Source organism: Gopherus evgoodei, chromosome 8 (assembly GCF_007399415.2).
Source record: "Gopherus evgoodei ecotype Sinaloan lineage chromosome 8, rGopEvg1_v1.p, whole genome shotgun sequence".
Lineage (NCBI taxonomy): Eukaryota > Metazoa > Chordata > Testudines > Testudinidae > Gopherus > Gopherus evgoodei.
In genome coordinates, this window is record NC_044329.1 from 107222277 (window position 1) to 107240267 (window position 17991).

At 46.1% G+C, this 17991-nt stretch overlaps 1 protein-coding gene across 1 annotated transcript in view; it reads right to left on the reverse strand.

Annotated features, from left to right (window-relative positions):
* The window catches only part of LOC115656686 (cytochrome P450 4B1-like), a 33318-nt gene extending 21911 nt beyond the window's left edge, over positions 1 to 11407 (reverse strand). The window contains exons 1-3 of the mRNA XM_030573758.1: positions 11150 to 11407; positions 4710 to 4854; positions 3411 to 3455 (exon numbers count right to left, since the gene is read on the reverse strand). Coding sequence (XP_030429618.1) covers positions 3411 to 3455; positions 4710 to 4854; positions 11150 to 11359 — 400 coding nt within the window. The 5' untranslated portion in view covers positions 11360 to 11407. The remainder of the gene's footprint in view (positions 1 to 3410; positions 3456 to 4709; positions 4855 to 11149) is intronic.
* Positions 11408 to 17991: the final 6584 nt, after the last annotated feature.

Genomic DNA, 17991 nt, shown 5'->3' on the forward strand with positions numbered 1-17991 from the left:
TCAGCAAGCTGAAGAGGGGTTCCAAAGAGGATGGAGCTCGGCTGTTCTCAGTGGTGGCAGATGACAGAACAAGGAGTAATGGTCTCAGGTTGCAGTGAGGGAGGTCTAGGTTGGATTTTAGGAAACACTAGTTCACTAGGAAGGCGGTGAAGCACTGGAATGGGCTACCTGGCGAGGTGATGGAATCTCCATCCTTAGAGGTTTTGAAGGCCCAGCTTGCAAAGCCCTGGCTGGGATGATTTAGTTGGGGTTGATCCTGCTTTGAGCAGGGGGTTGGACTAGATGCCTCCTGAGATCTCTTCCAAATTTAATCTTCTATGATTCCATAATAAAGAAATATTGCATATTCATTAGACAGACTGCATGTTCAGGAGTTGAAAATGTCACCTAAGCCAACCCTGAAATCATAGAGTCAATAAGAGTGACAGCAACCAACTAGAATCTAAAACAAGCATAAAAGAGGTTTGTTTTCCTATAATTTCACAAAAATAAGAAGGTATAAAGGACTCTGAAATAAACACCTTCTGCTCACACACACACTCCCAGTACTCACGGAGTGAGTACGCCCTAACTCATCCTGTTTATCTCTACAAGCAAGCTTCCACAAGCAGATAAGAAAAACAGATAAGACTCAAGAAGAAACCAACCCAAAGCAACTTCTCCACAACTTCAACATGGATCAGTGAGAGGAAGTTAACTCACTTGCAAGGGATTAGGTTTAAAACTCTTATAATGATTTTATTGGAACATTGAAATTACGTCATAACTTAAATTTACTAACCATTTCTCCTCTTAATCACCAAATGGTTAGATCATGTATTCCTGGAGATGAGACATGGGCTAAACATTGGTAAACAGAGAAACAGTAGGATTTAATTGGATTTAGAATTCTTAATATTTATAACTGGCCTGTTTTAAGATAGCTTGTTAAATGGCTTCTTCTAAGAAACTAATGTAAATATTGTTTTCGAATTCATGGGATTTAATTAAGATTGCTTACTTTGCCCAGCTATAAACTGTTTGAGTTCTTGTTAACAACTAGATAGGCTTAAACAAATTATTTTGCCAGACTTTAAACATCTAAGTATCTAATAAGCTTCTAAAATCAAATTCACAAAAATTTTGGAAAACATTATAATTTGGTCTTTACTTACTGAGAGAAAAGTGACCCCTCCTCCCAACAAGTGGGTTCACTCTCAAGGGTATAATCTCTCTTAAAAGCTCAGCACAGACAGGCTTGCAAAAGAGACTAACTGAAGTTACAGTCCAGAATCAGCAAAGAATCCTGTGGCACCTTATAGACTAACAGATGTTTTGGAGCATGAGCTTTCGTGGGTGAATACCCACTTCCTCAGATGCATGTAATGAAAATATCCAGGGGCAGGTATATATATGTGTGCTAGCAAGCAGTTGAGGTGTGAAAACCAAGAGAGGAGAAACTGGTTCTGTAATTGGCAAGCCATTCACAGTCTTTGTTCAATCCTGAGCTGATGGTGTCAAATTTGCAGATGAACTGAAGCTCAGCAGTTTCTCTTTGAAGTCTGGTCCTGAAGTTTTTTTGCTGCAGGATGGCCACCTTAAGGTCTGCTATAGTGTGGCCAGGGAGGTTGAAGTGCTCTCCTACAGTTTTTTGTATATTGCCATTCCTAATGTCTGATTTGTGTCCATTTATCCTTTTCTGTAGAGACTGTCCAGTTTGGCCGATGTACATAGCAGAGGGGCATTGCTGGCATATGATGGCGTATATTACATTGGTGGATGTGCAGGTGAATGAACCAGTGATGGTGTGGCTGATCTGGTTAGGTCCTGTGATGGTGTCGCTGGTGTAGATATGTGGGCAGAGTTGGCATCGAGGTTTGTTGCATGGATTGGTTCCTGAGCTAGAGTTATTATGGTGTGGTGTGCAGTTACTGGTGAGAATATGTTTCAGGTTGGCAGGTTGTCTGTGGGCAAGGATTGGCCTGCCACCCAAGGCCTGTGAAAGTGTGGGATCATTGTCCAGGATGGGTTGTAGATCCTTGATGATGCGTTGGAGAGGTTTTAGCTGGTGGCTGTATGTGATGGCCAGTGGAGTCCTGTTGGTTTCTCTCTTGGGTTTGTCTTGCAGTAGGAGGCTTCTGGGTACACGTCTGGCTCTGTTGATCTGTTTCCTTATTTCCTCATGCGGGTATTGTAGTTTTGAGAATGCTTGGTGGAGATTTTGTAGGTGTTGGTCTCTGTCTGAGGGGTTAGAGCAGATGTGGTTGTACCTCAGTGCTTGGCTGTAGACAATGGATCGTGTGATGTGCCCAGGATGGAAGCTGGAGGCATGAAGGTAGGCATAGCGGTTGGTGGGTTTTCGATATAGGGTGGTGTTAATGTGACCATCACTTATTTGCATCGTGGTGTCAAGAAAGTGGACCTCCCGTGTAGATTGGTCCAGGCTGAGGTTGATGGTGGGGTGGAAGCTGTTGAAATCATGGTGGAATTTTTCCAGAGTCTCCTTCCCATGGGTCCAGATGATGAAGATGTCATCAATGTAGCGTAGATAGAGAAGGGGTGTGAGTGGACGAGTCCAGAATCAGTGAAGCAAAGCCAGTCTCTGGATTGCAGCTGGCCTTTAGTAGGCTGCCTCATTGGCTCCACTGCTTATTGCTTGGAAGAGGCAGCAGACTGGCTCTTAAATCCTGCAATAGCTCCTACTCCTTCCTTAGTCCCAGCCCTGCTCCTGCCTTGTTTCACTCCAGGTAACCCAGCTCTGGCCCTGGCTGCTGACTCCAGCTAGGACCCTTGGCTCTGATGCTGGCTACCGACTTCTGTCCAACCACTAGGCCTGACTCCTGTTCCGATCACTAGGAATGACTGCCCACTTCCCCGTCACTGACATTAACCAGTTTTTTACTCTGTCATTGGTGGTATTTTGTTTAATGTTTTATTTTTCTTTCTTTCATAATAAAATGGCCAGAGTTAATTATTGTGATTACTTGTCTTGGTTGGGATCAAGGTGTTCCATTATTTCATCACCAGGGCTGGTATGTCAAAGAGCCCTGGTGATGAAATAATGGAAGCCACACCACTGAGTTGGCAGTAAAAGAAACAATCCATAACAGCTGGCCTACCCTTTCTTGTTTCTCTAAACTCAATATTTTTAGTAATTTTTAAAAGAAAATGACTTTGTATCCACCAATTTAAAACTAGCCCTTTCAACCCTGCAATCTGAACCTTTTTCTCCAACATGTAACCACCTTTATCCAAAAGCTTCTTCGAGATTCACTTTTTTTTTATACACAATGCATGCATAATGATTTCAGAAAGCTTCTGGCCCTCACTGCACCAAGGAGTGGGAAATGCCATCTATTGATGGCTTGTTCTTGACTGACCTCGGCATCATTTCTGGTCGAGAATGTAGAGGAGGCCATGAAAATACGTACCAATCCATGGAACTATATGCCTATAGGTAACGTTATCCTTGGGATCTGGAAAAGTCAATTGAGAAAGAGAGAAGATGACAATACTTTATTAGTAATGATTCACTGCAAAGTATGTTTATCTGTGGTGTAGACACCAACATTCACTTGTGAATGAAACAAAATGGGTGGCATCTCTTCATAATGAATCAATATTACACAACAAACCAACACCCAGTTCAGCATAATTGCGAGGTGGCTGAATGAAGGACAGATGCAAGACTAGCATTAACCAAAGATACTGCAGGTCTAGAGCTGAATGGGAACATGGAAAGGGACCTCAGGAGGTCATCTAGTCCAATGCCCTGCTCAAAGCAGGACCAATCCCCAACTAAATCATCCCAGCCAGGGCTTTGTCAAGCCAGGCCTTGAAAACCTCTAAGGAAGGAGATTCCACCACCTTCTAGGTAACCCATTCCAGTGCTTCACCACCCTCCTAGTGAAATAGTGCTTCCTAATGTCCAACCTAAACCTCCCCCACTGCAACTTGAGACCATTGCTCCTTGTTCTGTCATCTGCTACCACTGAGAACATTCTAGATCTATCCTCTTTGGAACCCCCTGGTGTTGAAAGCAGCTATCAAATCCCACCTCATTCTTCTCTTCTGCAGACTAAACAATCCCAGTTCCCTCAGCCTCTCCTCATAAGTCATGTGCTCCGGCCCCATAATCATTTTTGTTGCCCTCTGCTGGACTCTCTCCAATTTTTCCACATCCTTCTTGTAGTGGGGGGCCCAAAACTGGACACAGTACTCCAGATGAGGCCTCACCAATGTCAAATAGAGGGGAATGATCATGTCCGTCAAACTGCTGGCAATGCCCCTACTTATACAGCCCAAAATGCTGTTAGCCTTCTGGCAACAAGGGCACACTGTCGACTCATATCCAGCTTCTCGTCCACTGTAACCCCTAGATCTTTTTCTGCAGACCTGCTGCCTAGCCATTCGGTCCCTAGTCTGTAGCAGTACATGGGATTCTTCCATCCTAAGTGCAGGACTCTGCATTTGTCATTGTTGAAACGCACCAGATTTCTTTTGGCCCAATCCTCTAATTTGTCTAGGTCCCTCTGTATCCTATCCCTACCCTCCAGCATATCTATCAGTTTGCAGAGGATGAGGCATCAAGGAGTAGGCATTCCTGAGCAACATCATAGTTGTGGGATTCTGCTTTGCTGTGAATAGTTAACACCCAGGAAATTATGTTCGGCATTTGCAATTTGCAGAAATGCTACAATCATTCAGAACTCAGATGCACCATGCCTTACCTCCCCGGGCAAATAAGACCTTGGCATAATCAGGGTGGGTGATGTTTAAGAATGCTGAGAAGCTCCCAAACCAGAGAGGGAAGGCGTATGGGTACTTCTGGCTCCATTGCTCTACTTTGTTTAAAACCTCCCCTTCTTGTAGAAGCTGCAACAGCGGAGGAGAAAAGAGAGAAGAAAATAGGCTGGTTGGAAAACTCTCTGTCCAGAAGAGCTCACAGTAATCTTACTACAGCCAGAAGAATAGGGAATGTTCATAGGACATGACAGTTATAAATAGTCCATGGTCTCTCTGAATTGTACTGCAGAAAGGGTTGTTATTTTTAAACATTATATGAAATAACTGTTCATCCAGGGATTCTCACCAAGGAAAATACTTTTACATGGAATGCTGTAACGGACTGGTCAGGGTATGTTACGTGTCCCTACCTTGGAACCAATCCACAGAGGATGTGAATCTGTTACAGCTCCTAGCAGGACAGTCTGGTTTTTTAGCTCATAGATGGAGACTCAAGTTTTCAGCTCTAAGTTGTTTCTGGTTCAATCCATGCCACAGTGGTACAATATACAATGTACTTTGTAAAGGAGTAGGAGGAATCTAACCAACTGATAAAAAGCCAAGATGAAGATGGACCAGAAACAGTCACAGATCAGGATAACTGCATCTAAAATTCCCTTTGTGGTCTCACAAGGGCACCCACTCTAGGCTCCCAACTTCTCAGCCGTCACCTCTCTGGGGTGGAGACCTCTGTCTCTCTCCCTACTGGCCAGACTGTGCAGCTCCCCGGCAAGTCAGACTGCCCAAGGAGCTCTGCTTGGCTTTCTCCTCAGAAGCTGTAAACAGCATAATTTCCCCTGGTTAGAAATTAGCACCCTGCTCTTTTAAGCAAACACATTTATTATAAAGGTGAAAACATTACAAAGGAAACATATTAAAAACAATAAAAGGACCTACGCACATGCTAATTAGCTTATCAGAGATCATAACTCATGATCATTTGACCAAAGGTACACCAATAGGTATTTTTGGGTACAAGTTCCTCAAAAAGGCTCAAGCAACGTGTAATAGCTTAACCGCAAGTAGGAGAAAAACACCAGGTGTCAATGACCTAACACTTACAAAATTTTCTATAGGGAAGTAGAAAGAGAGCAGACTTGCAATTAGCTCATAAATAATATATTAATAGCAATTGTTTTTAGCAGATGTTTAGAAGATGTTATTGTATTAACCAAATAAGGTATCATCGGATGTATGAGTTCATATGATAATTTGCGGTTTTCAGCTTTATAAGCACAGGTATCACTGCTGTAAGGCAGAGCGACTTACCCCTTGCTAGGGGACTTTGTCGTCTCTCCATGTGTACACATGTATTCTCTGATTAATCAATAAAGGAGCCTCAGGCTGTCTGATCAACTCAACACGGTGGTGGTCATTTTCCACGACAACCCTCACCCCAAACTCCAACAAGGGCTCTGGTAAGAGTCAGTCCTTCAAACCACACACAGGGTGTTTTCTTTGGTTACAAGTTCATACATCTTTTGCTCAGAAGAAGACCCCACATGAATAAATCTGCCTGTCCTTTATATAGCTGGGGTCTCTGATTTAGAGATGCCAGGAGCAGGTGAAAAGACAATGGACTCTCCTCAGGCATAGCTTCAAAAGGCTGGGTTTTTGCATAACTAGAAAGGGGATGGGATACATTTGCATTCATTTCCCCCTAGAGATTTCCTAGGAAATCCACTGAGCCAAAAGTTCCGGCACACTGTTTAAAAGAGTCCTTTGAAGCTCATAACACTTCCTAGGGTTTGCATTAGTCACATCTCCCTTCTGGAGACATTACATACAATCCCACAATAATATATAAACCTTTGCATCGTTAGTACAGTAACTCCTAAAATACTCAATCCAATAAGGTTTGTCCAGGATAGTGAAGGAAATTGCCATATCTGTCACAGAAGCATTCACCCATCCCTTCCACCAAACCGTGGAAGGGGTTAGGGTGGAAACCAATGCCAAATTATTCTGGTTTGGGTTTTGCCAGGGGAGATGCAGAGTATGGTCTAGTAGGCTGAATAAAGAGCTAAGAGCCACAACTTCCTCAGTTCTAATCCCACCACTGATTTACAGCATGTCCTTGGGCAAGTCGCAAAGGCCAGATTTTTAAAAGGTGCCTAAATACCTTTTAAAAATCTGGACCTAAACCTCTATGTTTCCATTTTCATTCTAGGTAAAATGAGAAGGAGAATAGTGGTCTACTGCACTGGGATGTTGGGTACAGTCAGCAGTAAATCCTATAAGCTATTCAGGTATAATTATTCATATTAAAACTCAACCAATGGGAGCTTGTGAGACAAAGTCCCACCATAGTTTAGCTCCTGTTTGAACACTGTAGGTTTCCAGGTTGGGATAGGGGTGCGCATCTTGCGGGGACTGTACGTCCTTCAAAGCTGGCAGAGCGTCTGCCCGTGATGGAACTGCTTTAACAGATGGCGAGGCCACGCTTCCAAGGTCAGAATGGAGCCCTAACTCTCTACCCCGAAGTTCGATGCTGAAGAAAGATTGGAGCCATTCAGGTAAGCGTGTCACAAAACTTGGTTGAGCAGGTCAAAAATCTGCTTTAAAATTCCCTGCTGTAAATAAACATGTTTTTGAACAGTGAATAAATATGGATTTTGTACTGTCAGGAGCAAAGGTAAATACCACGCTTTTCTAAGCTGTCTTTATGCCAAGATGATGCCACAGTAGTCTTGCCAGCTCACACAGGGCACTATATTGTCTTCCATTTTTAAACAGACTCACAGACAAGTAGGTTCTGATTTGTGCCTGCGAACACTAGGGAAATCAGAGTTACAGGCAAGTCATCCATTTGTCTGGTCATTCCAAACCGCCAATGAAATGACATGAGCAATAACTAAGTCCAAGACTGTATTAAGGACTTTGCTCAGTCTCATCTCTTCAACGGTATTTGAAAGCAATTTGTGGAGGCAACACCAGGTTTATAGTAAGCAAGGGGTTAAATCTGGCATCTTCCCTCTCTTCCCTCCTCATTGTGACTGCTCAGTAGGGTAGCTGTGGACTTGGTTCTCATTTACCCTAGGGCCCCTTTGCACAGCTCTAGCAGTGTGAAGGGGCCTTAGAGTTGGTAAAAGTTTAAGTTGCCAGAGAGGTACAAAGGGACCTCAGTATAAATGAGAATCAGACCCTATCCCAGGGGTGGGCAAACTTTTTGGCCCGAGAGCCACATCTGGGTAGAAATTTTTTGGTGGACCATGAATGCCCATGAAATTGGGGGTTGGGGTGGGCGTGATGGGGGTAAGGGCTCTGGCTGGGGCTGTGGGCTCAGTTGGGGCCAGAAATGAAGAGTTCAGGGTGTGGGAGCGGGATCAGGGATGGGGCAAGGGGTTGAGATTCAGGAGGGGGCCAGAGGTGCAGGATCTGGGCAGCACTTACCTCAAGCAGCTCCCAGAAGCAGCGGCATGTCCCCCCTTTGGCTCCTACATGGAGGAGTGGCCAGTTCGCAGGCGCCACCACTGCAACTCCCATTGGCCCCATTTGCTGACCAATGGGAGCTGTGGGGGTGGCGCTTGGGGCAGGGGCAACGTGCAGAGCCCCCTAGCTGCCCCTACATGTAGAAGTCGGAGGGGGGACCTGCTGCTGCTTCCGGGAGCTGCACGGAGCAAGGCCTCAACCCCGCTCCCCAGCAGGAGCTCGAGGGCTAGATGTGGTCCCCGGGCCATAGTTTGCTCACTCCTCCCTTATGAGACCACCCCCTTGATAGCCACAGAAAGGAGAGTGCCTGTGAAGGGTGGGACGGGGCCAGGTTTTTTCCTATGTTCTGCGGACAGGGTGGAACCTCAGACAGAGGAAAATTTTGTTTGTTGTTGTCTGTTTTTGCTCATGGTAACTTGTGGTCTATGGTTATAGCAATTTGCTCCTGAGGAAAAGTCCTTGTTCTGTCTCACTTCTGCGGAGTCATCCAGCTGATTTACATACAGAATGTGACATCGGGTGTGAGTCACAACTTCGGGACAGGATATAGGCCAAGGTGCAATACTTAGACTGGACACTTGTTAGAACAGGGGCGATCTTTTTATTCTGTGTTTGAGCAGCACGTACTCCTTTGGGGTCCTGGTTCATGACTGGAACTGCTACAGGAATACACAGAATAATTAATAATATAGTGACATCCAGGATCACTAAAGACCTGATCCAAAGCCCATCGGAATGAATGGATCAGTGCCTCATTTCTTACTGATCCGATTTCAGATTTACTCTTGTTCTGATGCTTGAATGGGGCCCTTGTTTGCTCATTAACCTGGAAACAGCTGAACTTTGGAACTCAAACACAAGCCTGTAAATAGTCTGCCTTCTTGAGCAGATCCTGGACAGCATTTCACTGTGGAATAATGAAAGGCCAGATTTTAAGACCTTAACTCACACTGAATAATAACTGACTCTACAGCTGGAGCTACTCCTGGAGTAGGATCCTGCTCAATATGAGTAACTGGATCACAGTCTGATCCTCAGGTACAAGTGATTGAAAAATCCTGTTTGAGCCCGCTCATTAAACATCTGCCTATATGGCCTCACACCTGCTGCCTTTGAAGTCAGTGGGAGCTGAATCAGGCCCATTTTATAGCAAAGCCCTGTCTGCTTTGTCACGTCACTGAGCAGGGGCCGGGCAGAAGGTCCCTATGAATGGGAGAGTGGGGGTCGGAGGACTAGGAGGGGGAAGGAGGGGGACTACTAAGATTTGGGAAGGGAAGAGGAAGGCAGGGCAGCTCCTTCACTTCTCCTGGGCTGGACAAGATACCAAGCCAAGTTTGTGACAGTAACCATAAGACATGGAGCCAGAGCAACAGGTAACAGGGAAAATATTTAGCAACTCCTCTTCCTAGCCCTGATCCACTGAAAATTCATGATATTCCCCAGTCTTTGCAGTCCACTGATTTCCATGGGTGCAAGACCATGTCCTTGACCTTTCACTCCTAAACAGCAGTCCCAGGTCTTGCACAGCATTTAACAATTACAACTACTTAATTCAGCCTAGTAACCTTTAAACTGGTTGTGTTTCCAGGACAAATGGAAATATTTACAACCATACGCTAGAGTGGTTATGGATTTTCTCTACAGGTTATAAAGATTTAATTAAGGGATACCCTAAATTTTAGAAGGATAGTCTGGGCGACCCTATACCATTGCAGACATTAGTGTTCCTAGCTCCAAGTGCAGGATCTATGGCATTGGAACCGATGATGTACAAATTTACTCATATGAGTAGCCCTCAAGTCAACAGTCACTCACCACCACAAACCAATGGTCTATAATTAACTGTTCTTGCATTCATTGCTCATTCTAATCGCCAGCTAAAGTCAGTGAGAGATCGGACCTTATCCTGGATCCCCCAAACTACCTTCAGACTTGCTAGACTAACATCACCAAGTATATATTTATTGTATTACTATGTTATTACCAGTGTTTGAGTTAACTTTTCATAGATTTATTATTAAAAAAATCAATAATAGCTACATTTACAATTATGGATCCTATGGAATTCCTATTCCTGTAAGAAAGAATCTTCGTCTGTCCCCTGCAGCAGTCAAAATACTCTTACCCTGGTCTCTGACTCTAGGTCTGATCCTCAGCGCTGTTCCTGGCCTCTAATTCCTACTATGACCACTAGGCCTGACTATTGCTGCTCCAACCACTAGGCATGACTGCTCACATGCCAGTCCATGACAATCAGTGCTGACTGCTGAGTGTGAGATTTGTAGCATGTGCCGGCACATTACAAACTGATCATCACTGCTTGGTACATCTCATTTGGCAGTGGAATTAACGAAACCCTACAAAAGCGTAACAATATGTCCCTGAACCTCATTATCTGCCATGTTTGGAAGCTTGATCCTAATACGCATTCTGTCCTTCTGCAAAGGAATTACAACAAGGAGAGCATTGCAGTGGTTTCACTCTCAGTTCACTAGCCAGTCAAATCAGAAGAGATCTGGGGTCAGCAGGTGGAAATCGGTGTTTTAATGTTTCTTCCCTGATTTATGCCAGGTGAACAGCTGACCCATAAGGTGTCATAAGGTGTTACCTTCTCCTTTGCCCTCATTTAATCATTACCTCTTTGTTGTGCTTTTTGCACTGATCTGTGTCTTTTGTTCCTTACGCAATACTCCTTAGATAATCAATGCAGTGCAAGCTTTGTAGTGGGATGCATGACTTACCAATGATTTATATTAGCCAAAGGGCGCAAGGAGGATTCTCTCACAGATCCCAGGGACATACCATATCAGTGAGATTTTCTCCGCTTCTCCCCCCACCCAGTTCAGGGAAGCTGCTTTCTCCGTTTACCGCACTGTGCCTATTTCATTTTTAAATACCACTTCCTTCTGCCCTACCCCCATCCGCCAAGGTGCAAACTCAGACCTTTTCCTACCTCATGGACATGGCCGTATAGCCAGTGGGTCGGATGGCCTGGGAATCTGCTGAAAGCTTTGATCAGTTCCTGCCTCCGGTGATACAGCTGAATCACTTTCAACACCACGCAGGTCAAGCCAAACACAGCAGCCAGGTGAAAAATCCGATAGATATCCACCCCCAGCCAGGACCAGGCAGGCTTTAACCCTGTCTCTAGCACAGATGTCATATTCCTGCTGCTTCTGTCTGGCTCCCCCAAACTGCACTCATTGTCCTGCCTCACCCTTCCTTTGCTACAGCTATAGCCTCAGCCAATGCTGTGCGAAGAGGCAGAATCTCAGAGGCTATTTTGCTGCCAAATCATGAGAGCCTTTATTGGAGGGAAAAGTCCAACCAGCATAGCCTTGGGGAAACATCATTTGTGTGGGGAGGAGTGCAGCAGAACAACAACCTGGCCTGCCTTTCCTGGATCTTATAGCAGCAGGCTAGGCAGCGAAGCATATAACACTCACATCGCACTGCTGTCAATTGCAGAAGGTGAAAGGTAGTGGAAAATCAGCCCCGCTGAGTCACCTCCATTGTTCAACGAAGATAAAGAGAAATGTTCAGTCGCTGCTCATTAACTGAGCACCGTCCATCCTGTGCACTGAATGTGTAGGGGCGCTGGTGGAAAAATTAGTATGCAATCATGTAATTAAAGGCTGGTTTCAGAGCGGTAGCCATGTTAGTCTGTATCAGCAAAAAGAACGAGGAGTCCTTGTGGCACCTTAGAGACTAAAACATTTACTTGGGCATAAGCTTTTGTGGGCTAGAACCTAGTTCATCAGATGCATGCTGTGGAAAATACAATAGGAAGTTATATATATACAGAGAACATGAAAAAATGGGGGTTGCCATACCAACTCTAACGAGACTAACCAATTAAGGTGCATCTGAGGAAGTGGGTATTCACCCACGAAAGCTCATGCTCCAAAGCGTCTGTTAGTCTATAAGGTGCCACAGGATTCTTTGCTGCTTTTGCAGATCCAGACTGACACGCTACCCTCTGATACAATTAAGGTGGGCTACTATCAGCAGGAGAAAAAAAAATTTTGTAGTGATAATCAGGATGGCCCATTTCCAACACTGACAAGAAGGTATGAGTAACAGTAGGGGAAAATTAGCGTGAGGAAATAGTTTTTACTTTGTGTAATGACCCATCCACTCCCAGTTTTTATTCAAGCCTAGTTTAATGGTGTCCAGTTTGCAAATTAATTCCAGTTCCGCAGTTTCTCATTCTCAGTTTCTCATTTTGATGGAAAGTCTCCAAGTTGCCCTATTTGGAACCTATTCTCCACGTGGGCCATGTTTACACTAGAAAGTTGTGCTGTTTTAATGATTCCAGTATAGCTGAAGTGGTACAGGCGTTATATCGGTATAAAGGTGCTTAGTTAGAGCTATTTCTGTAAGGGATGAGGAATAACTGTACTGGTATCAGGCACTTTTTTACTGATATAACTGTGTCTTCATTTGGGCTTATACCAGTAGAACTATATCAGTAAAAAACCAGCCCCTTAACCAACATGGTTATCGTGGTACAACTTTCAAGCCCTTAGTCAGAAATGGCTCAGATGTGGGCAAGATGCAAAGCCCATTTATTCACCCAGGCCTTTGTGGAGGCAGGGACGCACTAGAAGTGATCAATTATGTGGAAGAGGGTGAGAATTGTTGGGTGTGGCTTTTTCTGTACACTGTTAGCCTTGGCATAGGGGTGTGGAGCAGCTGCTGACTTTACTCTGGATTGTTTTTTTAAGCATTGGCAAAGGCCTAGGCCAGGTGCTTGTATCCATAGTGTTATAAATCTTAATAATTAACCCTGGGGCATACACCCTCCATGGACAATCCTGACTCACTTCTGCCTGTGAAACTCTGCACATTCTGCACATGCCTCTGCTTATTCACTCTGGCAACACCTCAAATTCCTGCCCTGTCTTGGGGAGAACAATCACAACCACAGGTAAATGATGTGCTTTGCTGGACACTTCTTGCAGTGATTATCTTGCTCAACCGACTTTCAACAAGCCATCTGTGCTGCAGACGACAACGGCCCGGGAAACAATGCTATTTGCCACTGTGTAATAATTGCCCACTGCCTTTCATGACACCATGTTACGCTATGGGGGGTTATACTGGGTGTCTGCATGCCTTGGTGTTGTAACAAGCTGCTCTGCCCCTTGAAGAGTCAGGAGTCCAGGACCCAGCAAGCCCTGTTCCATTGTCAGCCACAGATGGGAGGGGTCAGGGGTTTACTATAAAGAGCTAAGAGAATACAAATGGAGGTGGGCTATAGGAAGCAGGTGGGTTGATGTGGCCAGCCCCAGAATGGAGAAGAGATGCAAGAGGAAAGTCCTCTAGACACCTACAGCTTGCTTTGGTCCGGACAATAGCTTTGTTTTGTGCTTGACCAATATACTGAACTCTGAGGAAGGGGCCTGATCCAGGCTCCTGGGCTGAGGGACAGGCCAGCAGGCTGCATGTATATTGTAAAGAAAGAGGCTCTGTGAAATTCTTCAGAACTACCACTGAGTCACTGGGCTCTGCTGTTGTCATGCAGTTGTGGTTACCAGTGGAGCTACCAGTAGCTTTAGTAGCACAGTGGGTTTAATGAAAGACTAATCTTTAACTCCTAGAAACACCAAGACAATCCGGGGAAGGCTGGGAACCCTACAGATCAGGTGTGTGGCAGTGCAGAGAGGGAGGATAGAAAGAAAGATATGAAGATGGATGGATGAGGGGGACTCTGGATGGATGGATGATTCTAAGGTATGGAGCATTTTGTTGCTTGGACACTCTTACAGCTCCAATCCAACCATAGGGTTGGGAGAGTGGATGGCATAGGGAAGTAAGGGGAGAGGGGAGGAAAAGGAGTTTCCTTTGTTAAATATAATTAGAGCCGCAATACAGTCCTGTGTCCACTACTTGTGGACAGAAGAATGTGAGTAGTGCTTTATTTAGTTTTGATTTTATTTGTGTCTAGATTATATATGTGGGAATTATCCCATTGTATTACCCTGTAACCACTGCTGATTCAGGACGCTCTCCACAGCAACGTGCCTTTGGGTTGCTGGTGTAACACTAGTAAGTAGAGTGGTTAAAAACTAGATCCTCATCATGTCTCCACTGCTTCACACTTGTTCCGAGATGGTCATTGGTTGTGAGTAACAGACCCTAGCAAATTCATCTCCGGTAGCAAAGCTGGCACAGACAGTCTCACCGCCTTACCAGGGCCATCTTGTTCCAGCCAAACCTTTCATCATGATGGTGGAATAATGAGTTACATAGAGCTGACCTCAGTGGGGTGGTCTCAGGGTTGCTTGAGGTGAATTTTCTGAGAGTGGAGCTAGCTAACCATGTCTTAAAGACATACATGCCATTGGACTGCAGATATTTCATGTGTACTATATACAGAATCTCTTGTCAGGGTCAGGGGCGGCTCTGCGCATTTTGCTGCCCCAAGCACAGCAGGCAGGCTGCCTTCAGCAGCTTGCCTGTGGCGGGTCCAGGAGGTTCGCCAAAGCTGCAGGACCAGCGGACCCTCCACAGGCTGCCGCCAAAGGCAGCCTGCCTGCCGCCCTTGTGGCGACTGGCAGACCGCCCCCCGTGGCTTGCCACTCCAAGTTTGCGCTTGGCGTGTTGGGGCCTGGAGCCACCCCTGGTCAGGGTGCAGATTTCAGAGTAGTAGCCTTGTTATTCCGTATCCGCAAAAAGAACAAGAGTACATGTGGCACCTTAGAGACTAACAGATTTATTTGAGCATAAACTTTCATGGGCTAGAACCTACTTCATCAGATGCATAGAATGGAACATAGTAAGAAGATATATAGATACATACAGAGAACATGAAAAAGTGGAAGTAGCCACACCAACTGTAAGAGGCTAATTGATTAAGATGAGCTATGTCAGCAGGAGAAAAAAATTTTTTGTAGTGATAATCAAGATGGACCGTTTTAGACAGTTGACAAGAAGTGCTAAATTCACAAGAGCAACGCATGTTTTCTAAAGTAAATTAGATTGAAAGCCTTTCAGAGCACCAGGTAGATAAGAACCAGAGTTAGTTATTGGGTGACATTTCACTTGCACTAGAGTAGCTGTTGCTCATAAGTACATAACGACATGATGTTTTAACCCTTTCTCTTATCTAGCCTCCGAAATGGCCCATGTCAGCCAGTAGTGGGGGTGGAGCCGGGTTCAACAATGTGTGTGAGCATGTTCAGTGCAAGCCAAGCAGCAAATCGGAGGTGGGGACACACACGACACATGACCCAGAATGCCCCCCTCCCTGCACGTCACCTCTGTTACCACTATCAATAATTACAAGATAAGGGCTCAATTTGCAATTTATTTAGCAAATGTAAAGCAAACAAGAGGAGACATTTCTTATGCAGTGTATAGTTATCGCAGTAGGACTTCAGTATAGCAAACACTGGGGCTGGACTTAAATAAACAAGAGTGTCATAACTGATCCTACATTTTCAGCTGTTTATGCTAGATTATAAAGTAATCAAACTTTATGGTTTCATGGAGAAAGGTGAATAACCACCTGCAGGAGACAAGGTTTATTTCCCTCTACGTATGTTGCTTTAAAGGTATGGCTACACACACACATGCAGGAGGTGGGCGGGGGTGTGGTGTATGGGACTGTGCCTTCTTCTGAAGGATCAGATCCAAGCTCTTGCTGCGCCAGTGATCTGTTCTGATATGGAAGGAGGTGGAAAACCAGACCAGATGGAGCTGGGCTCTATCCTTCATGACAAACCCTGTGTTCTTTGTAGATACTTGGGAACGAAAATAGGAAGCATCACCCTGACAAAAAGACGGAGGAGTCCTTGGGGCACCTTAGAGACTAACACATTTATTTGAGCATAAGGGAAGCTGCACTGGGGAGGGTGGGGGCTAGGGACACTCATGGGCATAGTTTGGGGGAGGGCACAGCCCTCCCAAACAGAGGCAAGGCAGGGAAGGGGCAAGTGGAGTCACATCTCCCCCTCCCCCCATTTCTGGAAGCCCAGAGCTGCCTGGCTAAAAGAGAGTGCGGCTTGGATGCTGCCTCCTGGATCCTAGTGCTGGTCGTGCTCCCCTTCTGTGTGCTGGGAGCCATCCTGTTTTGTGTACCACAGTGAGTGAGTGCCTGTCGTGGGGCAGGGCAAGAGGGGTGGGGGGAAAAGGCAGTGGGGAAGGAAGGGAGTGGGATAGGGCGGGGGATGGAGCTGTGAGAGTGAGGGGAGGAGGAGGGGACAGGGGTCAGTGAGGACAGGAAAGGAATTGGGTGGGGAAGGGAAAGGGATAGGGGAATTGGTGCAAGGGGAAAGTGGGTGCCCGGCATACGGTGTCTCCTCAGCAGAGGCAGCAGCAGCTGGGGCTCCCCCATTAAGCAGGGCCATAAGCCCCACCCAACCCACACCTAGGCTACCCTGATGACCCCCACACACACCTGGCCTCCCACCCCACTGAGCTGCAACCATCTGCACCTGGACCCCCACCCAGAAGTGGATTAAGGTTTCCTGGGGCTCTTGGCTTCAGTAAGTGAGGAGCTACTTCCCACCCCTTCTACCTGTGGTCCTGCCCCCGTTCCACCCCCTCTGCACGTGACCGCACCCACAGCCCCACCCCTTTCTGCCCCTTCCCCAAAGCCTTGCCCCTCTTCCACCCAGGGCCAGCTTTAGGAAGTGTGGGGCCCAATTTGAACATTTTCAGCAGGACCCCTGCAGGGATGACTAAAAAAAAATGTAAAAAAAAACCATAACAAAAACCCTTTCATTTCTTAGCAACTGGTTCCCTATACAAAGTTCTGATTTAAGGGATGTGCCACAGTATGTATGTAAGCAGAGTCAGGATAAGCTCTACCCTGACATCTGGTGGAAAGAATGTCAGAGAGTGTATTTGCATAGGCACGCCTACCCTATCCCAGACTGCCGAGCTGTGGGACTGCTTGGTGACAAATGACTCACCCTCAGTTGGGTGGTACTTGCTAGACAAGGGACATGGGTTCCAAAACCCAGTGAATGGAGAGAGGTTGGGAACAGGTATCTGTGCCTGGTGGTGCAGTCCCCTGTAGAGCCAGAAGCACCAGTTGCACCCCCTCCTCTCTCCACTGTGGAATGTCAGAGTTGATTTTTTTTATTCCCTCAAGAATCTAAATACAGGTGACTGAGCTGAACGCACTTTGGGCTAATGGTGCACTCGCACTGGGGCTCCCCCACTAAGAGCTGAGATCACTAAGAGTTGAAATCACTGAAGAGCTGAAATTACTGAGCTGAGAGCACTGAGTACTGTGCTAACTAGTGGGGGAGCCTGAAGCTATACTGTGGAACAGAGCTGCTGGTGGAGTGGAGCAGTTTGTGTGGACGGCTGGCGCGGATCACGGGACAGCTGGTAGCAGCAGAGCGGCTGGCAGAGCGGAGTAGCTGTGGGACGAGTGGAGCGGCCCACAGAGCGAGCGGAGCTGAGCAGTTTTGCAGAGCGGCTCATGGAGCAGAGCAGCTGGTGGAGCGGAGCAGTTCCTGAGGACGGCTGGAGGAGCAGAGTGGAGCAGCTCATAAAGCGGAGCAGTTCGTGGAGAAGGCGGAAACAGAACCCACGGAGAGGCAGGGCAGTTGGCCCCGGACCACGTAAGGTGCCCCTTTCTACCCAGGCTGGGGGGAGGGACCTCTACAGATAACTCTTGAACTCTGGGGTGGCATTGACCAGAGACTTTTGGGTTGTTGGACTTTGGGGTGATTGGACTTAAAACCCTAAGGGGAAAAAGGACAGTGCCAAACGTACTTGGAGGTGGGTTTTTGTTTATGGTTTGTGTTATAATCCTGTTTGTGGTGTTTCTCCAAT